The sequence below is a fragment of the Gymnoscopelus microlampas genome, assembly GCF_963454915.1.
Source record: "Gymnoscopelus microlampas genome assembly, chromosome: 17".
Lineage (NCBI taxonomy): Eukaryota > Metazoa > Chordata > Actinopteri > Myctophiformes > Myctophidae > Gymnoscopelus > Gymnoscopelus microlampas.
In genome coordinates this window covers 29888815-29914653 of record NC_139954.1, presented here as the reverse complement: position 1 = coordinate 29914653, position 25839 = coordinate 29888815, and the positions used below count along the sequence as shown (strand labels likewise).

The 25839-nt window shown below is 42.0% G+C and overlaps 2 protein-coding genes across 2 annotated transcripts; one reads left to right on the top strand and one right to left on the bottom strand.

Moving 5' to 3' along the window:
• Positions 1-104: 104 nt before the first annotated feature.
• Positions 105-8657, bottom strand: klhl6 (kelch-like family member 6). Its single transcript, XM_084084405.1, has 7 exons — positions 8318-8657; positions 7885-8050; positions 4662-5111; positions 4022-4259; positions 3015-3217; positions 2428-2641; positions 105-1285 (listed from the first exon to the last, which is right to left on the bottom strand). Exons 1-7 carry the CDS (start codon positions 8566-8568, stop codon positions 987-989), a joined length of 1821 nt encoding a protein of 606 aa, XP_083940531.1. The 5' UTR covers positions 8569-8657; the 3' UTR covers positions 105-986.
• A 3984-nt stretch (positions 8658-12641) lies between these two features.
• On the top strand, positions 12642-21330 carry LOC311063954 (immunoglobulin superfamily member 2-like). The gene is made up of 9 exons (XM_084083601.1): positions 12642-12783; positions 14199-14573; positions 14787-15209; positions 15880-16281; positions 16716-17099; positions 17392-17769; positions 17866-18264; positions 18642-19052; positions 19953-21330. Exons 1-9 carry the CDS (start codon positions 12711-12713, stop codon positions 20162-20164), a joined length of 3057 nt encoding a protein of 1018 aa, XP_083939727.1. The 5' UTR covers positions 12642-12710; the 3' UTR covers positions 20165-21330.
• The last annotated feature ends 4509 nt before the right edge of the window (positions 21331-25839 follow it).

Genomic DNA, 25839 nt, shown 5'->3' with positions numbered 1-25839 from the left:
TAATTACCATTATAAAATACCAAATTCCTTGTCAACATAGTTTTGTTTTTAAAATTGTTGTATTATGAAACCGTTCAAATAAAGAGTCACTGTCCATCAATGGCAAAGATGTTTATGTTTTGCATAATTTAGAATTGCCTAATACAAGCCATCAGAAAGCATGCAAAAAGTAAAATAACGTTTTATTTTACAATTAAATGACATGTAAGTGATGTTTTTGTAAAACAAAATTTCTTATGTTTTTGAACTTTATTTGCTAATAAATAAAACTGAAATTGAAACTGATACTGAAAAAACTGAAACTGAAAAATACTTAAAATTCTGTATTCCAGTAGTTATCATTGCTATAGACTATATAGCAATGATTACTATGATGGACTTACTCTATAGGATATAGTATTTGTTCAGTAACGGGTTTACCCATCTGTCCAGCTCTTAATGAATTTTCAGATACCAATTTTATCCAATCAGATAATTTACTGATAAATATAATTTATCAGCTTCAATTTGATAGTGTTCCAGTTTCACTTGTTTTTTCTGTATTCTGTTTTATCTTCTGACGACTGTAATTATACACTTATTTGCACAAACATCTGTCCTATAAACTGTATGCAAATTATGTATACTGTATACAAAATGTATTAAATTATCAAAGTGAAAACAATTGTGCAAAAAAGAAACCGAAAAATAAGGTTGCAGAATGACCCTTATAAGCTAAGATGTGATTTGCATTTCATATAGGATTATTACTTTGGAATCCTTTAATTCATCAGCTAATCACTTCTGTGATATACAACAATTTTAAATATATTGATGATATTGATAGATCATGGATTGCTTTAGATACACAATCAACCCCACACCCCAAGTGAAACTATTTACACAGCACATGAAAAATAATTTTCCCTCAAACTTCTTGTCTCCTCTATCATTTCACATGCATGTCCTTTACATGGTATACAGACAACTATTCAAGCCTATGTATGTCATGCTGAGGTGTTAGAAGGGGCTATTCTGCGTATGTGTGTGTAGGACTTCATGAGTGTCACGCTGCCATGATGTGAGACCCCTAATGGTAACACACACTCCTCTGTCAGCGCGTTTGTGGTAGGATCCCAGCACATCACGGTGGAGATGACCTGGTTCTTGTCATCACGACCACCAGTAATGAAGAGTTTGTTGTTACAGGCAGCGATGGCGCAGCTTGCCCTCTCACCCAGCCTGGTCACCAGGGTCCAGGAGTCTGACAGCGGAGAGTAGCAGTACATGGCGTGCATGGCCCCACCTGAAAAGGTCAGTATAGTGAGACTGAGGGCCACATACTGCACTGTAGCCTACACAGTTACTCCGAGTGTGTTCCAAATGTGCACATATTATACATGTGTTCATAAATGCACTTGTGCACACACTGGAAGAAATAAGTCGAGCAACGTGTAAATTCATACACATACATGATGCACACATGACACAAAGTATACCTGCAGACCGTTGTCTGATGCAAATGTACAGCAGAATACTTTACAGGCATGCAAACTGGTTGGGGATGAAAAAGCTGAGCAGGAGAAAGACAGAGCCACTAGGGGGGGTCTGGGGGTACAGTATGTCCCGTCTCTCAGAGTAGTGGGCTGCTGGCTACATGGTGTCATTATGACATAATGGACTTTCTTCCTGTGCATTTTGCAATGTGCTTGCAAAACATGGCAGCACTTGTTTACATAGTTTATGATGTCTTTGTGAGAGAGAACCACTTTGTATGACTTTATATCCCATGGAGGAAATGTATGCTCTTGTCGTTTGACCTCAATTTCAACTTCAAATTTCAGCCATGACCAGCTGCAGCTGCACTTAATCCCTGTATCCACCTGCTTCACTATCAATGCATTCTTCTCCTAAATCACTCATTCTTAAATGATATCTGGCTATTACTTACAGTCGATTAAGGTGCACCCAAACACGCATCACTCTTACTTTGAGCTATATAGGCATAGGAAGAAATTCTCTGTTATAATCCCACAGAGTAGCCAGCCTTCTACCCAGTCAGGACATACCCCCAGATCCCTATAGGTCACATGCTTTTTAATTTCAAGGACCCCCTTACGGGTCCATGTGGTTCCACTTTTGTACCATCTCAGAGTTACAGACCTGTAATGGTCCATTTGGGACCCCCTGAAGGAACCCTGAGGGTCCCTGGACCCACTTTGAGAACCACTGCTCTAGGCTTGAGATGAATCACACTCTTTTGCTTTGAGTAGACAAACGTCACTCTTTTGCTTTCTGTAGACACACCACTTTCACTTTGAGTGGCCCCACTCTACCCCCCAAATGTACACAGAGATAAGATTTTGTCAGATATTCACATGTCCTCCTCACAGTAGAATGCTAGCATTCAGGTTAAAATCAGCAAAGTTGCCATTTAAGGCCACTCACCAACAATATAGATGTGGTCCTTGAATGTAACCGCATTGGTGCATTTTGCCTCGATAGGAATGGCTGCTCGTAGCTCCCAATTCTCTGTACCAGGCTTCCAGCATTGAACCCTATCAGTGGCCAGCTTCCCATTGGGCCCACCACCAATCACATAGATCCAGCTATCAAAGCTGGCTGCAGCAAAAGAGCTCACACCTAGCAAAAGGGGTGCCTCCTGCAATGAATACAGACATGACAATAAGGTTTAGGGTATACAGCATGTCCATAATGACAAGTCTATACACTCTGTGGGAGAAAAATGTTATTAATAATCTAAGTATTACACATATTTAGATGTTGATGGTCCCCACTGAAACAGAAATAGGTCATTTTAGTTACAAGATGTTGCATGGCCTCCCTATGACAAAGTCTTGGTGTGATATTACTCATTTAGGGGAAGTTAAGAAACATGTTGTTTCTGTCTGAATGGCTGAATGGCCAATGAGGACTGGATATTGTGAAAACAAAGCTGCCTTGTTTGTGTACTCAGTCAAGCAGTGTCAATGGCAATATATAAACAAATATAGTTTTAAATGTATGATGTTTACCTGTGTCCAGCGATTGTGAAAGGGTTCATAGGCCTCTACACTAGTGAGTCTTTGTACCCCATCAAATCCTCCAAGTGTGTACACCTTCCCTCCATGGACTGCCATCTTATGTCTCCATCGCCCGGTCATCAGAGATTCTATCTGGATCCATCTATCAAGAGCACCATTATACTTCCAAACCTCATGCTGTGTCTCTTTACCTCCTACAGACACAAAAGCATCAAAGACATTTTTTAAACCATTTTTTAAGCCATTTTTACACCATTTTACTATGCTAAGATGCTTTCACTTAAAATATTCAGAGATGGAACACCCTGTCAGTAAAGGACTACTATGTTTGTGTTGTTCTGTACGTTTAGCTACAAGGTCCTCTGTCTGAAGAAAGAAGGTGTGAAAAATAACTAACAGCTCTAACAGCAGTTTTTCAACCTTTGGCCAAACAAGGCAGGAAACAGTTAGGCCTATGCTGCTATTCAGTTCCTCAGTTGGAAAACCACAACGACTATCGCAGTAAAAAAAAAAAAAAGAATTAAAAAGTCCCATTCTCTTTATTTATGTTGAGCTGACACACAAAACGTTGTGTGTAAGAAGTAGAAATGTATGGGAAAAACATGTAATAATCTAAACTAAAACTTCGACATAAAACACCAAAACAAAACCCCATTCAATTTTTTGGTTCACTTATTTGAACTAAAGGCAAATATACTACAGGTTCGGGCAGCTACGCGGCCCTCACACACAACGTGGTCCGCCCGCCGGCCGGCTGGCCAGTCCTCCCTTATGCCAATTTTAATATAGGATAGAATACTGTTAGGCCTCTCACCCTAACCACTATAAACACTTTAACCATGAGGCTCTATTTTGGGCATGTCATTATTGCCGAAAATCTGCAAGCTCGCAACACGTTGTGATGCGATGCCTTGTGATCTTGTAGATTTGTTACTTCCGCTACTCGTCGTATGACGAAGTATATAGAACTTTTAACAAGCTTTTATATGTATGCGTACCAGATATGTATACTTCATTGCGGAACGTGATGCAAGCAAATTCCACCCATTTCCTGTTTTGGCATTCGTCTTCCATCTCTGTCATTGGCAACCGGGCGACCTCTAGCCGACTACGTCGCAGAGGGTCCAGACAGGTCACAGTGGAGATGAAGCGTTCATCCTTAGTGCATCCACCGATGATCATGAATACCTCTGACAGGAAGTGCTGCACACGGGGTTTGGTTCGCTCTGAGACCACCTACGTACCATACACATATATAAAGCTTAATGTATACTACAGTAGCTTGAAAATCGGTTCATTTTGGGAAGTGGTACAGTCACTCTACTATGAATATAATTTAGGTGTATGGAAGTGCAGAAGACTATCATTAAATAAGACTGACCATAGATTAAGCTAAGCTCGTTCCCAATGTTATATCCATTTCATAAAATGGATGTAAGGAGAGAAAATAAGGAGAGAAAAGAACCACTGCTGAATGTGTCTAACCAGAAGTACAGGCAGTACAGGGCTATCAGCTTACCGGAACTTCTTGTAGTCCTGTACTTCCTATACTTATACCTTAGGCTGTACTGTAGTTCTTGTCCAGCCTAGATACAAGCTAAGAGCAGATGTTATGGGCTTTGAGGTAAACATGCATACCTCCCTGCCAGACAGGTGATAAGTGCGGGCCTCCTGTAACAGAGGAAATGCCTCACTGCAGCGGCGAATCAGCTCATCCGACTCCACTTTTTCCAAGAAGTATATTGGCCTCAGCAGTGGTAATCGCACATATGAAAGCAGCCTGGCCAGTGAAGGGTAGCGTTCATTCTCCCGCGCTCTCACCCAGCGCATCAGTGCCTCAAAGACAAACTCTTCACGTGTTGCGTTCAGGTCGTCACGCCGCAGGACGAACTCCAGAGCGTCCCCTGGTAACTCTGCAAAGTCATCATGCTGGATGACCTTGAAGAACTCTTTGACAATGTATTCCTGAGCCCTGGCTCTCAAAGCAGGCAGGGAATGTCTGTCAGCCAGACGCAAAACCCAGATACAGCTCTCTGGTTGGAGGGACTTGGTGAGAAAGCCGGCACACGCCTCCACCACACGTAGGAACTGGAAGGGAGAAGGAAGAAAATGGTTTATGAGGTTGTAACGTTGTAACGTTGGATTTGTGTGTGTGTGTGTGTGTGTGTGTGTGTGTGTGTGTGTGTGTGTGTGTGTGTGTGTGTGTGTGTGTGTGTGTGTGTGTGTGTGTGTGTGTGTGTGTGTGTGTGTGTGTGTGTATGTGTGTGTGTGTGTGTGTGTGTGTGTGTGTGTGTGTGTGTGTGTGTGTGTGTGCACGCATCGGTGGTATTATTATCTAGCAGCAGGAGCTTTTATTATTTATCATCATGACAAAACAAAAGGGTTGCTCACTAAAACAGGCATGCACACACACGCACGGCACGCACGCACGCACGCACGCACGCGCGCGCGCACACACACACACACACACACACACACACACACACACACACACACACACACACACACACACACACACACACACACACACACACACACACACACACACACACACACACACACACACACACACACACACACACCCACACGCACACCCACACCCTACCACCTGTTATGTTGACCAGCTGTTAAGTTAATTTGAAAATGTGTCCTAGAAGTAAACAACAACTGGGCAACTTTCACTTCCCTGTTTGAGCTCTCAGTGTCGCAGCACATCTCTGTTTAGAAATTGGGTTGATTTTTACACTTTCAATGTTAACACTCTGGATTTTACTGTGCAGTCTATCAACATGTCACTAACTGTCACAGCTATGTGGAATATTAGGGAAATGTATTTAAAGTGACAGGAGCAGGATCATCTCAAAAGGTGGTTCCTTCAATTTATGAATAGGCCGATGTATCTTCATAATAACTATAATGGTCCTTAAAATGGTATTCTAGCCTTGGCTCTTTTTATTTCCAAAAGACTTCTTAGATGAATTAATTCTACACCAGACCTAAAACCTAATGTCTACCAAAATATAGCTATTCTATACAATGATGCAATGAACACATTGTGGGGAAACGGAACTAAAAGTGGTTCCTTAGAGTTAGCTATCTTACACCCAGTGTAAGATAGCAGTTCAAAAACGCAGTGCAAGTGTCACTGTTAGTTTCCAACTGATGCAGTTGTCAATGATAATATAACGTGGGGGTCGACGTTATACAGTAATTATCAAATGTACTGTAATTGCACTCATCTGTGCCCCCATTGGCGTATTGGTCTTAAAAATTAGGTGTAGTCAGATGCATTGGTGGCACATTGTAACATTAGGAAAGGTGAGAAAAGTCATAAAACAGTTGCGCCTAGACCAGCTCTGACCAGGTCTAAAGTGTGACGCAGTCCCTCACTGCAGCATTTCCCTATTAAGACTAGTAGTAGTTTTACCTACTGTAATAGGCGGGTTTGTAACGTGTACGTGTGTACACTGCTTGCCATGTAAATCCATCAAAATTCACTCATCTAAAAAAAATAATAATAATCTGGTCCAGATTATAGCCATCTATGGCAGTGGTTCTCAAGCTTTTCAGGCCGCGACCCCAAAAAGAATCATATTTGAACTGGGGACCCCCCACCCTGACAAGCACTTGGAATTGTAGGAGGCATTACATTTAGTTTCTCACAGATAAGTATTGTGAAGATCGTCTATTTTCTCTTGTTTTGCCTCTGTCTTAGGTAATATTTGACAATTTGGCCAATGTTTGACCATTTTATAGCATAGTTATAGTTATATAGTTACTTTTGATGCAGTAATGGTGTCTTTTTATTTTTTAGAGGTATAAAACATTATTTCTATTATTTAAATGGCCACTTTATAAATGTGCAGATACCCTGTATACTGTATGTTGGTTTGTTTACTGTTGAGTGAGAAAACAATGTTGCACACTTGCACATTAACCAAATCATCTGGGGACCCCCAAAATCATTTGGGGACCCCCCTTGGGGTCCAGACCCACAGGTTGAGAACCACTGATCTATGGCATTGGTGGCACTAGCAAATTTGCTGTGTTGGGAGGCACCAAAAACGCGTTCAGAAATGGCAGATACATTTTTTTTCAAGCACTTAATTTTTAATTATTTCTATTAATAATAGGAGAGAGGGAGATAGGGAGAGAAATATAGATGCATATGCATTTATTTAAAATAAGAAGCCTACATAGTATTGCTGATAGAAAAGATCAAATACTTCTCATGATGTTAGAATGTCTTTCTTTGTTTCTCTCAGTTCTTATTCATTTTGGGGCCATCCATTGCAGCCATCCGAATTAATAGCTGGTTTAAAAAAGATGCTAACCGAGAATGAGCATGTGATTATTAAGTTAATATGTCAAGATAGCACAGATGTCTCTTGTACATAAATGACATACAGAGATGCCTCCTGTAATGTCCTGTAATGACTGCATGCTCAAAATATGCCATCTCAACATGGTCACAGAGGGTGGTCCACCTGCTCCCGCTTCCACTTTGTTGTTTAAGGAGAGAAGAGCTTTTGTTTTCCCCGTCTCCGCCTCTCCGGACATCATTATATCACTAGCAAAATTGGAGTTTCACACACGCCCAAGGTGGAGCTTTAGACCATGCATGCACCACCTTGCCTCAGCGATCGTGAGGAGGGTCGTAAGAAATGTTTTGAAACTATTCCATTGCATCGATTATTATCGGATATGAATTTGTTTGTGTATTAACAATGTATTTATCAAGCACAATAATGAACACTATGAGTGCATGACTCAGGGATGTTGACTATAATTGTAAAAGACTAAACCAAAAGTACTCTTAGAATTTGTGGCATACATTTTAGTTACAATAACTGTATTTCACCTGGAACTGACTGGCAGCCTCCAATATTCTTTGTACGTTGGTGTGAGTGATGAGGGCTTGGCTGGTGTAGGTGTAGTCCAGGAGGGACCTCATGGTCTCTCTGTCCAACCCCTTTATCTCCACGTGCTCCTCATGAGTCTCCTTCAGGCCACTGCAAAACATCGCCCTGCAACCACATAGTGTATGCAGTTAAAAGGAACATAACAGCCTTTTTGAAACGTTGGCCTTTGTCACTCACTCTGACTTTGATAGAATGTCATTCTTCGAAACTGTCTTTTTGATGTATTTTTCATTACATCAGAATAGCATTTGATGAAGTTTGATAACTTTTGTGTGATTTTGAAGTGATTAAGAAATGGTTTGAGAGGTTTGTACAGTATATCTCAACAGTTTCTCATACAGACTCAAATTAACAGTCAGTGTTTATTTGTACCTGAAGTAGTTGCTGGCGGCAGCGAGTACAGCTCTGTGGCAGGAGAAGTCTTCGCCCTGAACGATCAGAGTCACATCAGTCAGCTGTCCACTGAGCCGCATGGTCTCCATCCCTCTCTGCAGCTCCATGGCTAGACCCCCATCCTCCCAGCACAGCTCAGCTTCACCTCCCACGCTCTCCTTCTCCCCCTCTTGTTTGGCTTCAGAACAAGGCAGGGGTCCATCTGTGGTTCTCTCCAACGAGTCACTCATCCTCACACAGAAAGTAGGCTACATCCACTTTGTGTAAAGCACGGCGTCCACTGAGGGGTTCACACATACATAGCGTCCACACACTTCATGTCCACTTGACACTGTGACAAGTATCAGCCTTTGTGACAGTTGTGTGTGTGTTTGTGTGTGTGTGTGGGATGTTTCTCTCCTGATCTCTTACACACTTCCTGTTCCTGCACTTATTTGCCTGTGATTGGTGGATCTCCGTTTTGAGGAACAGATGAAGCAATTCTAGCTTTCTTGGAACTTCCTCCTCTGAATGTTTTCTAGGTTGTGGTCTGAACAAAAAAAAACAGAACCCCCCCCCACACACACAACGCACGTACACACACACACACACACACACACACACACACACACACACACGCTGTGTGTGTGTGTGTGCACGCTGTGTTCCCCATTTCCCCAGTATTAGACCAAGTCACAGGTCTAATACTCAATCCAACACAGGTTTTGTCCTTTCCCCAGGCCTGGTTTACTCACAATAGACCTACACGCTGAAAATTGTTGTTTTGATTTTGTTTTAACCTATGTGGTGCACCAGCTGTTTGGGATCAAGCTCATCACAGCATTTTTTTTTTTTTTTTTTTTTTACATAATGCTGACTTTCAGATTCAATAAATAAGTATGCTTTAACAATAGGCCTATTTTGTTGATCAACTTACAGTAAGATTGTAATATGCACAAGGGTTGACCTACATCCCAGTATCTTTACATAATCATATACCTATACTTACTCACTCTTCAAGGGATAGTTCACCCAAAAAGATTGATTAGTCACCCCATGGAGACTTGAATTCATGGATACATGTATGTTTTTGTTGCATTCCTAAGCCAATAATTTGATTGCTGCTGGACATCAAATTATTTGCTTAGAAATGCGACAAAGACAAAAGAATATCCATGAATTCAAGTCTCTATGGGGTGACTAATCGATAGGAAAAAAATCTATTTTGGGGGTGAATTATTCCTTTAAGTTGTCTAAGCATAGGTAATAGAAATACATTTCTGACACCACATGGTCTCCTTTATCAAGATACAACAGGCCCAAGAATACAGGATGTTTCTGTCAAGATGACTGTGCAAGATGAAAAGTACTCTCATCATGTTAGAACATCATGTTTTATGTGTTCCTATTCCTATCCCATCTACTTCTGTATCATTCAGCCATGACGTACATATCTTGTGGCCACAATGTGGCTTGTGCAAATGTATTATATTCTCTGTGTGTGTTTAATAACCTTCAGAACATGTCATGTGACACAACCCTGGTGCCATCTTGTTCTCCAAACTTGCCGCTTACTTGTGATGGTTAATTCAACTGAATAACCAACCACCACCTTAAGAGAGGAGAGCTTTAAACATATGATTATTAAATTACATGTAATTACACTACATGTTTCAGTATATCCACTAGGTGGTGCCATTACCTTATTTGCAATATCATATCCAATTGAATCATCACAATATTGCAGGTGTTATAGAGATTTTTCTTTTTTTAATCCCTAGAATAGTATGACGTTATTTGAGATTTTCTAGGCTGATGTTATACATTTTACTTGCAGTTGGAATCATTTTATCAAATGCTTGTTCAGACAAGAAAAAACAAACTTTGAAAGCCAATCGTAGCCAAATGGAATATGAAAAATCGGACACATACATCTTGATCACATGACTACAGAGAATGTGTACTTATTTGTGTAAGGTTTGGACAAACTGTAGTAGTAGCAAAACATTTCTTCGGCCTTTGGCTGTCTGGCCTGGTGGAGTAAAAAAGAAACAGGTAGGGGCTGTTATTGGTGCGGGAGATATGCCACATCTGGCCAACCTACATGCAGGCCCTACCTGCATGGTCATAAGGAAGCAACTTGCCAATTATGCCAAAATTGTGTTGTGTTTGCGGCTGTAAAGCCAAATGCTATGTATCTAATGAATAATGCCTAGGCTTTTCTGTTTTCCCGCTCTGACGCACTCGCACACACACACACACACACACACACACACACACACACACACACACACACACACACACACACACACACACACACACACACACACACTCAGGCATCCCACGCATGCAGAACGGAAAGCACATGGTACAACCACCACCAGCTGGAAAACATGCAGAATATTGAGAGACCAGATTTATACCGCTCATGAGAGAGGCAATCCCCACTTGACATGGGGAGTTATTGCAATTAAGAGCTTGAGGCAGTACTATGAGCAGTACTACTTGTCAACCAGTAGGTGTCCTACTGCACCTGTCAGAGTCAAAATTTCTCAATGGAAGATTTGCAAGAACATCTTCAACCACTGCATGTGCTAATTATATTGTATTACTCTACCATAGAGAATGGTTAAAATACAATGTTATTCATTCAAATCAGTACCACGTTGCTGCTTTAATTACTTGAATAATTACTTGAGTAATTTATAACATTTAGCTTTTACTACTGTGTGGTGTAATTTACTTTTTAATACAGACCATTATATAGGCTACTGTAGTTAGCCTAATACCCCCATCTTCAGTAGTACTTTAAGTGTTCTCAAATACAGCACTTATTGCATTTATTACGGGGCCAGGCTTCCAGCATGGACCCGTTTTGTTATTGGCATTATTACGGGGCCAGGCTTCCAGCATGGACCCGTTTTGTTCCATTTCTTCTTCTTCTTCTGCCGTTTTTGCCAGTTCTGGCTGAACCGTGCATACGCTTTTTATGAAACTCGGCCATATGATAGATGGTCATGAAAAACGATCAAGAAATAAATCTCACAATCTTTCGTCAAAAGGTGGCGCTATAGCACTCAGTTGAAAATGCCAACTTTGAACAGGTACAACTCATGCCCTGTTTGACCTACAGCCATGAAACTTCGATGCACACATGCGTCTCCTCATGCCTAACAACTTTCACTGTTTGACTTTTGACCTCTGACCTTTAGATCTCCCACCATTTCGAATTATATGAAAAGCAGTAAAAAGCAGTTAAAACCTATCTCCTGGGATTTTTGAGTAATCTGCACGAAACGTTTTACACATGAACTTTGGACCTATGCCGACCAAACGGTGCAAGCGGATTTTTTCTAAGTGAAAAAATGAAGCTTTAATGAGCCAATGAATATTGCAGTTTTATGACAATTATTCATCTGCCCCTAACACATACATGCAGACTTACCATTCTTTGAAACTTTGCAGAAATGTAAAGGGCCATTCCAAATATCACTGAAACCAATCTTCCTCCAATTGGTGAAACGGGGGCGCTATAGCAATTTTTTGAAAATGCAAACTTTAAACAGGCAAAAGTCATGCCTCGTTTGGCCGACAGCCATTAGACCTGCTTACACATGTGCCTTGACTAATGAGGAACACATCTATCACGTTGACCAGTAAGCACCGCCCTTAGATTGTCCGCAATCTTGAGCAGTTTGAAAAACACTTAAACCCAGGATTTTTCAGCTATTTTCGTGAAACTGTATCATCAGTGTGATCTCTTTTTTCAGAAGTTTGTCTGTTGGTCCAATAGCTTCCCGCTTAAGTGAATGTCTCACAACCTCAAGGTCACAGGTTCAAGCCTCACTTGGTGCAGACTTCATCTAAGTTGCATTTCACACAACATGACTATCAATGAATACATCTGCAATTGTTAAAGATAACATGAAATACTTAATTGAGTGTTTTTTACATACTTCATTGTGAAAATAGCTGATCTACAATCTCACAACTTTTCAGATAGCAATGAGAGTATGTTTTTTCAATGTATAACATACTTCATTGTGAAAATAGCCGATGTACAATCTCAGTGCCTCTCCCGCAAATTGTGGATGCCAATTGTAGCCAGTTGGTATGGAATATAAAAAATATGTTTAATATATAGATTTATCACATGAGTCGGCACAAGGTGCCAGACAGACAGATAGACAGACAGACAGACAGACAGACAGACAGACAGACAGGAAACCACATCCTTACAATACCGTACTTCCCCCTTTACAGGAAGATTATGTTCATAGCTTATATGATGCCACTGTTGCCCTTTCACACATGCAGACTCAGAGTCAAGCAGTAGACAGACAGGCAGAATGAGCTTAGTTTCATACTTGATAGTTTGAGCATCAGCTTCAGGATGACGCTTTCCCCACAGTCTCTTTGGAGGGCCGGTCTCTTGCTGTTTCTGGGTCAAAGTATTATCCACTCTGGTAAGCACAGTATCCATTTGACACTTTGCATGAAACACCTGCATTTAATTTGGAGTTTGCTGAAAATGTAACAAAAATACCAGAGTGTAAAGTCATGTAAAACATATGTTTTTATAAGTCTTATTATTTTAAAGATTAAGTCTTAAATGTTAGGCTAACTTCTATGTTGTATAACCCACTGGGCTCTACATTGTTCAGTTGGATTAAAAACATGCACAAGTGAAATAAGTGAAAACAATTAATTTACCCTTGATGCAGATAAACCCTGGTAAATTATTTCTCTCACACTGTAACAAAGCAACAGTAATTGTTAATTTAATAAAATTAAAAAAGTCCTCTGAAATAGATCTTCATAAGAGAACTTCCCCTATCCCTGCTTCATGTGCATACAGTACAGTACATTCAAGATTATGTGACATTGAGCGACTTTATAAACAGCTTGTATAAACAAATTAATTACATTTTTACACCTGTAAACCTGTGATGTGAGAATAAAGATGATTCTGATTCTGATTAATAAGACTATTATGGAGTTTTGTCATCATCTAAAACATAGCACAAAAATAGGTGCATGCACAGTGGTGCATCGAACCCTTGGCCTAAGTGATCAGCACATTATCTAAAACTGTGTCTAATCCTGACTTGGTACTAATATAATGTGAACCAAATTTGCAGTGAGTGTAAATTAAGCAATATTACACGAGAGGGTGTGCTTTACCGTCATTATTGGCACGACAGTGATGCGGTCAGGAACGAGAAGAGTTTTTGACTGAGAGACATTAAATAGTCCCTGTAGCAGTGCTTTGAGTTTGAGGCACCGTCTCATCAACACAGCTGCATGAGCTATCAATGCTTGCGCAGTGGAATGAATTCCAGTAGGCTCTATGATCCGTCGTACGACCGTGTGGTGACTGATCTACAAGCTGACAACGCGTCGCGATGGCGACGCGTTGTCAACTTGTAGATCGGCTATTTTGGCCGCGTGACACGGTCGTACGACGGAGCATATAGCCTACTGGACTGTTAACGAAATGGGAGTCATTTTACTTTACACAGGAGGATATTTATAACCTTCTAACCATTGATCAACCGTAAATCCACCAAATTAACAACATAGTCCATTTTGCATAGCTGTTTGTTCTCCGGTGGCGGCGGTGGGTCAGGCTACTGTCTGTTTGTTTTCCTACCGTGGGGCAGAGTGACTTCACAGCACAGCTGTGCCATATAATGGTCTAATCAGGTGCGGACTGGACTGCACTGCGGAGTGATTTATTAATGTGATTAGGCCCGTGCTATGATGCTGGTTTGAAGCACGGCTAGAAAGCTATTTCAACCAATCAGATTGCTTGGTCAGAACTACCTGTTGTATAATAATAATTGTTCAACATGTGGATTTTTGTCTGTGCTCAATTCAGGAGAGGCCAGGGTGCTCACAGAAGTCCAATCTGGCCCCCTCTATCGTGTGATGAACTATCCCCTTTCCATCTCCTGCAATGTGAGCGGTTTCAGCAACCCTGATGCCAAGCAGGACTTTGCATTCAGCATCTATAAGACTGCACGACCTACAATACCAATCCAGATCATCAGCACAAAAGACCCAGACTATAGCTACGCCGGATATAGTTCCCGCGTGAATAATAACGACATCACTGTGGAGCGTGTGTCACCTACCTCAGTCCTCTTTAAGATCAACAATCTACAGGAGGTTGATGAAGGAGACTTCGAGTGTTTTGTAGTTAATTCAGAAAGTACATATGATGGGACCTATGCTGCCAGGACTACAGTCAATGGTACAGTAATTGTTTTTTTTTCTAGCAATAGAAAAAGCTAGCTTAATAAAACTTTCCCTGCTTTAATCATTGTTCGATTCCTATAGTTAAGTCATTCTATTGGGGAAAATAAAGTGCTACCTAAGCAAGTCATTGTATTCCTTTATTATAAAACAACAGTCTGATTGTGTCATTTTTACATTTTGCTCCCTTTCTCCCATTTGGCTTATTTAGTGATTGATAACTCCCTTGCTGTTTCAACCCCTGACACCACCCTTCTGAGCCATAATGTGGGTGAAGCCGTCACTCTGACATGCCGAGCCTCCTGCAACACCATCCAACACACCCACCTGTCAATTACCTGGTCTCTTCTTAGAGACGGGGAAGATCATGCCCGTGCCCGACCTATCATTTCACTAGATAAAGACTTTACGTTAAGTCCTGCGCAGGAGTTTGAAGAGCGCTATCAGTCTGGACTCATTGTGTTGGAGAAGGTCGGAGAGGCCACATACAAGCTAAAGATGACCCAGCTGGAGGCATCAGATCAGGGCTCTATCTACTGCGAAGCCCAGGAGTGGATCCAAGATCCAGACCGCTCCTGGTACGCTATTGCTAAGGAGGTTACAGGGGCCATTGCCCTAAAGGTCAAACCTAAAGGTTGGTAGCATTTTATAATTGTATTAAAATTAAACTGTGTGACATGAGCAGTGGTGTAAAGTAACTATTGTAACTACATTTACTCAAGTACTGTACTTAAGTAAAATGTTGAGGTACTTCTACTTTACTGGAGTATTTCCAACTGTCTATACTTTTACTTCTACTTCACTACATCTCAGAGGCAAATATTGCACTTTTACTCCACTACAATTATTTGAAAACTTTAGTTACTAGTTACTTTGCAGATATAAATTATTACATTATAAAACATACAATAACCCGTTTAGCCCTACTTTATACATAGGCTATTTGAAAATGGCCGATCTACAAGCTCACAACTTGTTGTGAGCTTGTAGATCTGCTGTTTTCAAACATTTTAGTACTTTTACTTTTGGTACTTTAAGTACATTTTGATACCAATGCTTTTGTACTTTTACTCAAGTACATTTTGAATTCCGGACTTTTACTTGTAACAGAGTACTTCTACATTGCAGTATTGATACTTTTACTTAAGAAAAACATTTGAGTACTTTTTCCACCACTGGACATGAGTTGAGTTGACACATTTTTATTCTCTTCTTCATGTTGAGTGTGTGCGTGTCTGTGTAACAGGATGTGTGTATGAGCATCATCACTCACATATCACGTGGTTATTTCCTGTCTTGCACAGAGGTGGCGCCAAGCAAGGGTACTTTAACAGTGAGAATTGTAGTGCCACAGACGACTCTGCTGGAGGGGCAAGAGATGTCTTTATCCTGCAACGTGGACACTCAGAACCTGGAAGAGCGATTCTTCTCTGTGGCTTGGCTCCGGGACAGCACAGAGCTGGCCCGCATCGGCCCTACAGGGGTTCTGTCAGTGGGGCCAGAGTACAGTGGCAGAGAGAGTGGAGGAGAACTTAGAGTTCGGATTGGGGACACAGATCACAGGCTTATATTGCGACCTGTCAGAACTCAGGACCAAGGGGAATACCGCTGTAGAGCATGGCCTCAGGACAGAGGAACGGATGGGACATTCATACAGGGTGCAGCCCAGGACTCCACTACCCAGCTAGTCACCATCTCAGCCACAGGTATGTGTATGTCTGCAGTTTAGCCGGGATTCGATCATGACAAAGGAAATGTTGCTGGTCTAGACGTAAAAGTCACACAAATGGGACATAAATGTGCACACACACATCCAAATAGAAACACAAGTACACAGCCTGCCTGCTCTCCTTGCATTCACTACTTCAAATTCAACTTCAAGTTTATTGTCACATCACAAGTTTACACCAGGTATAAAAGAGTGGGTGAAAGTATTTTGTCCAAGCTTTCTACAAATTGCGCTACATTAAATAAAGAATACAAATTAAAGAGTCACAAATATGCATGAAGTCTAAAGGTACAGCATATATACAAGGTTCAAGAATGTTACTGTTATATAGCGTGATCACATATACAGTGTTCTGTATCTATTTAGCTAAATAACAAATAATATATTGTCTCTTGTGTCTTCTGTTCACAGCAAGTGCGCTTTCAGTTGAAATGCAAGAGAAGAGTGTGACCGTTCAAGAAGGTGACAGGCTGCAGCTCACCTGCAAAGTGAAAGGGGCCAAGGGTCAGCTCTCCATCACCTGGCAACATAGATCAGCATCCGTAAAAACCATCAGTGATGTCATCAGCATTAATCAGGAGGGTGTTATGGAGATTGGGTTGGGGTTTGCACAGCGCAGCCTTAAGGCAATGCGCCCAACCCCTGATACCTTCACCCTGGAGCTGAATGAGGTAACACCCGCAGATGGTGGCGTCCACCTGTGCACAGTGTCCGAGTGGTCCATTGAAACGGACGGCACATTGCAAAAAACACTCAGCCAATCACAGTCCAGCGATGTGTCAGTCTCTCCTGCAGGTAAAATACATATTTTTATTTTCAAGAGTGATGTCTTGAGAAAGAGAGAGTGTGCATTGTCATTTGTAAAGTCTAGTGAATACCTTGTCACTTTCTTTCGATTTTCTTTCGAAAATCAGATGTTTAGTGCACAACACAAAATAATTAGACAAGTTAGGCATAAGAGTGTGGGTTTGAGTAAGAGCAGATGGAGTTTTCATCTACTGTCTGTAACAGCATCCTACTGTACATATGAAATTACAGAAAAAGCATCTGTGGCACTAACTAACCACATTTCATCATTTTCTAACAGAGGCGTTACTAAGGGTGAATTTAAAAAGTCGGAATACCATAGTGACGGTCGGTGAGCAAGCAGAGCTGCTGTGTCAGGTACGTGGGCCTCGTCTGCCCGTGACAGTGACCTGGAGCCTGCAACGAAAGGGCGCCTCATCCCCTGATAACATCCTGACACTGTCCCGTAATGGCGACATTACATGGCGTGGTGACCCAGGCCGCTACCAACTGAAAACTGAGGTCCTACAGAAAACTGAGGTCCGGCATACCCTGCTCCTCGTTGGAGCAAGCCACAGGGAGGCAGGAACGTACCAGTGTGACATTTCCGTCTTTCTGCAGGGAATACACAGGAAGTTGCCGGCATCCAACCCCCTAGCTGTGATGGTGAAGAACCCAGGTATGGCCACGGTTATAAGGCTATGAACCTTTCAATCTTTCTCTCTGTTTCTCGACAAATTTGTCTTATTCTTGTCATTCTTATTCTCTCTCCTAGTCAGCAAACTCTCCCTAAGAGCTTCCAACCCTGTTGTGAAAGGCAACATCAACACGGATATAGAAATAAAATGTCACATTGATGAGAGAACATCTGACTCCTCTCGCTTTGCTGTCACATGGTCGGTCCAGTATCACACAGGAAGCAATAAGACCATTCTGAGCTCTGACCGTGATGCTGTGCTAACGTTCGGACTGCAAGCAGAGTCGGGCACATGGCAGCGATTCAGCATGAAGCGCAGCGAGGGCCAAAGCATTGACTTGACCATTCGACAGGCTGGTGTTGGGGACAGCGGAACGTACCGCTGTGGCGTGGTGGAGTGGCTACAGGATCCTCGTGGGGAATGGTATGAGCTGTCACCCGCCCATAGAGCCATAGACGTACAAATTGTAGAGCCAGGTAAGTGGCTTTATTGTAACATCACCTCCTGCCAGTGTGGAGTTTATAGATTTTTTTCTTATTTTTTATAACATGATATCATTGCTGCCGGGTGGAAACTTTGTATTATTTACTTTTATCCAGCCTACTTTTCAGGAAAAAAAAAAAAAAAAAAACCTGTGTTCCAATTGATCCAGTGTAGTTATTATTTAGTCACAAGCTCTTGTTAAAACTTTTCATTGCTTAAAAAAACCCAAAGACAGATTTAATCACTGGCAATCCCTATTTGGGGCATGTCATTAGGCAAAACAGGTAGATGTACAAGCTCACAATATGGATTTTTTTTTCCGACAACAACGTCAGGTACATTTCTCTTCTGTAACTCTATCCTTTTGTAGCCAATGACTTGCGTGTTGATAAGACTGAGATGCAGCTGATGGCCGGGGAAGCAGAGGAAGTGGATCTAAATTGCACGTTGACCTCAGGTGCGGCTAACCCTTCCTTCCTCTTCACTGTCACTTGGTTCTACATGGCACCTGGTGCCCCTGGTACGAAAGTCTCCCTGGTGGAGCTTGACCACAGCGGCATACTGAGGTATCCAAAGAATCAGGAGCTCCAGTTCCTTCAGAAGAGGCTTCGTCTCTCGAGGCCTACACACACCAGTTTCAACTTGGGGATTCAGAGGGCTGACGAGAGGGACAGTGGGACCTATCAGTGTCGAGTGGAGCAGTACCAGCTCAACCAAGGCGTCTGGCAGCTGAAGGCCTCAGACGATTCAGGCACAATCACTCTCAGTGTAAAGCCTACTGGTATGCCTGCATTACTTGCCTCCAACAGCAATATAAACACTTGTATATGCATAAAGCTAAAAGAAGAAAACCTTCAAAAGAAGGTTTCGCCTCCGCTTCCTCACCCGAGGAAGCGGAAGCGAAACGCGTTGTGCAACAAATAAAAAAGCAAAATCAGTCCTGAGGAGTGTGCGGTCCCTTCTTTTGAAGGTTTTCTTCTTTTAGCTTTATACATATCTCTTGCGCTGACCTGCACCTCCAGTCGGGGTCCAACAAGATGTGCACGAGTCTTATTTTGTTTACTTGTACTATATGCATGCATGTGTCTTTCATTATCATCTTATGTATTATATGTGTTAGGTTAGTGAAAACAAAAAGAACTAGAAAAAGTGCTCCTCGGAGCACAAGTCTCCGCCAGCAGACTTGTGTTGTGTCCTATCCGTCCTGTCTGTATAAGTGTCCTATCCGTCCTGTCTATGTAAGTGTCCTATCCGTCCTGTCTGTGTAAGTGTCCTATCTGTCCTGTCTGTGTAAGTGTCCTATCCAATTGTTACAGTATCCGCCATTTCTCAGCCATTTCGTGATTATTCCTGTCTTACCTCACTTTGAAAGAGGCACAGACTCTTTCAAAGTGACACATGTATTTATAGGCCGTTATACGTCACTAGCCAATCAGATCACACTATTTCACCGCACTGTCACGTGTCACGTGAGGCTTGACCAATGTTAGCTTGGCTGACGGAAAGTGAAAACAATGTCTCCTGGCGGAGACAAAAAAAATAAATATATACCTCTTTTTCTGGTCCCCACAAGGGAAAAGGCAATCTTTTGTATTAATTTATTTTTAGTTTAGAGTTAGGGTTAAATTAGTTTATGTTTAGGTGTGGCTATCATTATGGATTGTGTCTTTCTCATCACCAGGAGTTGACGAGTCCGGATTTCCCCTAGTCATGACGCTTGGTGTCCTCACATTTGTTATCGTCTGTCTGCTGGTGGTCGTCGTCCTGTTGACACTGAAGATCTGCCGGGGCCAGGTGTCAGGAGGCAAACAGCACTCTCTGTGGGCAGAAGGACACCCTTTGAAACCCAAACCTGAGCCACAACCTGAGCTAGATGAAAACTGTGAGGAATAATTGCACCAAAATCTTCCTTTTTGTTCGACTTTGTTACAGTAGTTTGATGAAACATTTTGTTGTAGCCAGTTTGATCTCCAGGTTTACTTGGGCATATTTTTGGAAATGTGTGATATTCTCTCCCATGTACTATCTTGTTGCAGCATTCCATCGTGCAAATATACATTTTATTTAAATTCTATCTATTGATGCTGTTCTGTGATGAATATATTCCAAATTTGCTGTGTGTTGATCATTTTCCAGTTTTAATTTCATCACGTGGATTAAAACTAATGAAGTACAGGATTTTTTTACAGGATTATGCAAAGGCTAAAATGTAACTTAGATAGCATGTTATGTAGACAGATGCCAGGTCATTGTTGACCTGGCATCCTATAGTGTGTATAGTTTCAATGGTAGGTTCTTGGTTTACGTATGTATTACTTTATTATTAGATTACTATTTTTATGCATTTGATGTATTATGTATGATGTATTATGATTTATTATGTGTATCATGATGTGTGTATTATGTTTTGTCCTTGCTTACTGTACATCCCTCTGGATTAAGAGCGTCTGCTAAATGCCTAAACTGTAAACTTGGAGGAGATTTGCCATATGCCTCAGGGCATGTTCAGTTTTTGTTATTGATCATTTTATTGTGTTATTGTTTCATTACTGTATGTGTTTGGGGATTTATACAGTATGTGATTAGCATCAAGTGTCTGCATTGAATCATGGAGCAGCTAACGGTCAAAAGTACGTCAGACATAGGTTAAATTATACAGACATGTACTATAAGGCACTGTGGGCTTACAATTGTCAGTGACGGACCCTAACCAATGGATACTGGTTTTAGTCTGTTTTATGGAGGAAGTTATAATCATCAACCTTGTATATCATAGAGTAAGTTGACGGGAAGCAACAGGAGATGAGTAATGTGGCAAACATTTTGACAGAGAGACAGGCACGCAACGCAAATGTGGTAAGAACAACAAATGTCAGAAAATGGAAACGAGAACCATGTTCTCTTCTGTGAAAGCAGGATGTGGTTCACAGCTGACTATGTGATTTATCTCGTCTGTATATTCAGCACAGTCACTGCTTGTAAGAAAGCGAGAAGCCAAGCAAGCAAGCTACATCTGTCTTTTCTGACGGTGACCATCCTTAATTAAAATGTTGTCATACCTTAGTTGATTTTGTGAATACACATACCGTACGTACATAATTAAATTGTGTGTGTGTGTGTGTGTGTGTGTGTGTGTGTGTGTGTGTGTGTGTGTGTGTGTGTGTGTGTGTGTGTGTGTGTGTGTGTGTGTGTGTGCGTGCTCGCAGCCAATTTGTTATATTTTAGCAGATGCTCGGCTGCTAAAGAAAAGAGCATGATCGTATGCAAACTCAAAAAAGGGGAGAACAGCAGTCCCTCCCATCTCTCTATTTCTCTTCTTCATTTATTTTCTCTCTGTCTTGCTCTCATTTCTTTTCTCTCTCGTTCTCACTCTCTGCATCATCCACATCAATGTTTAACACCCCATCTGTGTGGATAAGACTAGAATAGAATCCATTTCATCCTCCACTCTCACTTTGGAGTAAATGCGTCTGGACATCAGGTTGCTGTCGTGCAGAGAAAAGCTTGTGTCAGCTGTTGAGCGTAGAAGGCAGTCGAGTACAACTCGAGATAAAAACATGAACAGTGATTTTGAAAAGAAACCCAGAATGTACGGTACAGCAACTTGTAAAAGTGTAGCTGCCTTAGCTCTGGAACGAGAAAGAGATACGGGCCTACACAATTCTGTGCTCGCTCTCGATTCTTGTCAATGCTTCACTAGTCTAGTGGTCTGCCTCTCACCAAAGGGAATACACCTCTCTTTCAACTTTTCTGCATTCAAGGTGTCCTTGTGTTGCTATGGCAACACCTGCCTGAGCAAATAATAAGACAGAGACTTGGGGATTGCAATCAATGGTCATGCACATGATGCTGCAGTTCTGTAATATTGAAATGCATTTGTATGAAAAACATCAGCCACGGCAGAGGTCCCCCATCCCCATTCATCCTATACAGCAGCCATGACAGCATGAAGCCTGATTTATACATAGTCGTAGGATGGTATCGTCCTGCAGAAAATAGCCGATCTACAAGCTCACAACATGTGGCATGCGGGAGCCCATGAGCTTGTAGATCTTCTATTTTCTGAGATTCGACAGAGCATAAATTAGGCGTAATCCTTTTGTAATGGTGCAGAGGGGAGCTGTAGCCTATTGTACTGTAACATAAAAATAAATCTTCTAGGCCTCAAGCAACTGGTCACCTGACTATTCCTTGCACCTTGGGAACATTCCATCCAATTCCTCATGTGGCTATTAGATGTAGAGAGCACAATGACTTTTATGATAGATAAAGATAGATTGGATAATATGATAATTGCACCCTGGAGGAGGAGTTATAAAGTCTGCTGCTGGTGTGAACATTGTCCTGCAAGCTTTCCTAGAATGTGAAGAAGGCAGGATAGACACACACACACACACACACACACACACACACACACACACACACACACACACACACACTGTACCCGTGTACCCTCAATGCACGACAGTCACAGCTATATTACAGGTTTGCAGGATTCAAAGCAATGCTTGTTGGTAGCTCAAAGCAAAGCTTAAAAAGCTAAAGTAACTTTTAAAATAAACTATAATATACTTCTCATACACTTATCTCAAGCCAAGATCGCCTATCATTCTTGATGAGGGATATGCACTGCATTGCACACACGCACGCACGCACACACACAGCCACACACACACACACACACACACACGCAGCCACGCACGCACGCACACATGTGTATATAACCCACCTCTATATATCTCATATATATATATATATATATATATATATATATATATATATATATATATATATATATATATATATGGGTATATGGGTATATAATATGTATATCAATCCTTACACCAACATTTGTGACTAGTTAGTTAGTTCAACTTAGTTCATGATTTAACAAAACAGTTGAACATACAGAATAAAGGCAACAAGATAACTACTGACCGAAAAGGTATGGGCTGAAGCCGAAGTTTATTATGCCCACCTTATTAGTATTTAAATTAATTGTCACAATGGAAAAAAGGAAACTAATGTGGAGAGGGGAATGTTCTGATCAGGGAAGGGGAGGTGGGTATTAGGCAGTGCTGGATTTGGAATGGGACCAACTGAGAGAGCCTGAATATGCTGTTGCTGTCAATTGTGTGTAAGTGCACTGCAAATCCTGTTGAGGTACAGGTGAATTTAGTTATCGTGCTGTTGGCTGCAAGTTAGTCTACCTGCCCTGCCAGCGGGGCCGGGGGGGGGGGGGGGGGGGGGGCACGATGATACTATAAACATTGACAGCTGCCAATAATTATTTTCCTGCCGCTTCGAGGCCCCATTCGACTAAAGAAGACACAGGTCTCTCTCTCTCTCTACTTGGCCAGTTCATCACCTGTCAGCACTAGAGGGAGCTGTAGTCACCTATAAGCAAAGGAGACAGAAAGCACAGAGGAGAGACAGATGAGTTAAGTGCTGCAGCACTTAGTTGACAGTCACCATAGCACCCAATCTGAAAATCGAATTTCTCACCCAGACATCGTACCTCCCAATCCTACAGCACTGATGGCACATTTTAACTCTGTAGGCTACCATCAGTACACCATATGAGTAATGCATGAATGCTTGGTGCTTGGAGTATGCTGGGGGGGGGGGGGGGTGTGTGTGTGTGTGTGTGTGTGTGTGTGTGTGTGTGTGTGTGTGTGTGTGTGTGTGTGTGTGTGTGTGTGTGTGTGTGTGTGTGTGTGTGTGTGTGTGTGTGTGTGTGTGTGTGTGTGTGTGTGAGAGTGTGAGAGAGAGAGAGAGAGAGAGAGAGAGAGAGAGAGAGAGAGAGAGAGAGAGAGAGAGAGATGCGAGAGAGAGAGAGATGCGAGAGAGGGGGAGGGGTAGACACATCTATATTTCAGTTTGGGTGATTTGGGTTATATTGAGGAGGAGGGTCAGTGTGTTTACTTTACAGTGTCTGATCAGTGATACCATGTGCTCAGCTGGAGTAAAGCCACGTGGGTCAGTGTGTTTACTTTACAGTGTTTCATACCATGTGCTCAGCTGGATTAAAACCATGTTGAACTTTGGTAGAACCTTGGATTTTATAGCTGCCCAGGTACAGTATAGTGGCTGCAGTATACTACAACCCAAGGTTCCCCCAGGGTCAACACTGCTTTAACCCTTATCCGAAAGTACAAAAACAAACTCTTGTTATGGCTTTCTGTTGGGCAGAGATTCTTCTCTAAAGAGGGCATAGCTGCTCTGTGACCTTTTAGGAATGAAGTAATAAGCCACATACTGTACTACAAGAACAGACAGACAGACAGACAGACACACACACACACACACACACACACACACACACACACACACACACACACACACACACACACACACACACACACACACACACACACACACACACACACACACTCTTTTCCAAACTGTACAGAACTGCCTTTGTCTCCAGAGACTGTGCATGCTGGTAGGGGAGGCTGGAGCGTCCAAAACAACGGCAAAATGGTGCAATATGAAGTAATCGCCTGCTCTGTTCGCTGTCAAGGGAGCTCTCGACAAACTCTTTGCTCCCAATTCTCTTTCACCACTGTATATTCATACTGCACAGATGAATGGGCCGGCGATGCTTTATCCTTCAAAGCTGTCATATTACAACTTGCCAAGTTCCAATCTGTTTAGTTTGTAACAGGCCACGCAGGTCTAATTGTTTCAGTTAAGACAAGCTGGAGTAATGAATTCCTTTGCTGGCTACTTTTATTCGGTGTGTGTGTGTGTGTGTGTGTGTGTGTGTGTGTGTGTGTGTGTGTGTGTGTGTGTGTGTGTGTGTGTGTGCGTGTGTGCGCGTGTGCGCGTGTACGTGTGTATCTGTCTGTCTGTCTGTCTGTCTGTCTGTCTGTCTGTCTGTCTGTCTGTCTGTCTGTCATTTTGACAGTGCCAGTTCACATTGATTGATGGTGTTGGAGCGGAATTAGTCTTGATTTTTGCTGTTGCTGATATTGCGTCAGTACATGCATGAATAAAACAACAAATCCGTCTCTCAAATGTTTCCTCCGTTCATTCTCCCATAACCTCCATGGGCCTCTCTGTTTAATGAGACAGCGAAGACATCCCAATGACCCCACTAACAAACAAGACATGGATTGTCCACTTTGGGAGTAAATGCAGCCTGATTTTCCCGGAAGATAACCAAATAAACAAACATTCTACTTAATTTGCTTGCTTAGGGCGTGTTGGAGCCTTTTTCAAAGGGTCTTCACAAAGGCTGATGATGCCTCCCTGAGCTGTGAGCCTTGCTGCCTGCTCATGGCTGCTAACACTAACTCATTGTTCATAGTACAATTATTCAGAGTGGCCCTTTAATAAATCATGGGGTATCTCTGTCAAGCTAATACTTGTGACGGTGACATGCAGTCAATATGAATAAGTGATATGATGACATATGCAAGCAACGCACCAGGACGTCATTTCATGCATCTCATTGTGCTGCGAGACATCAGTGAAGAACATTTCAGCAGGGACGACCTCGATCAAACGTCACCGAGGCAACAGGAGTCCAATGAAATCCGGTCATTTAAAATGGTGCAACTGTG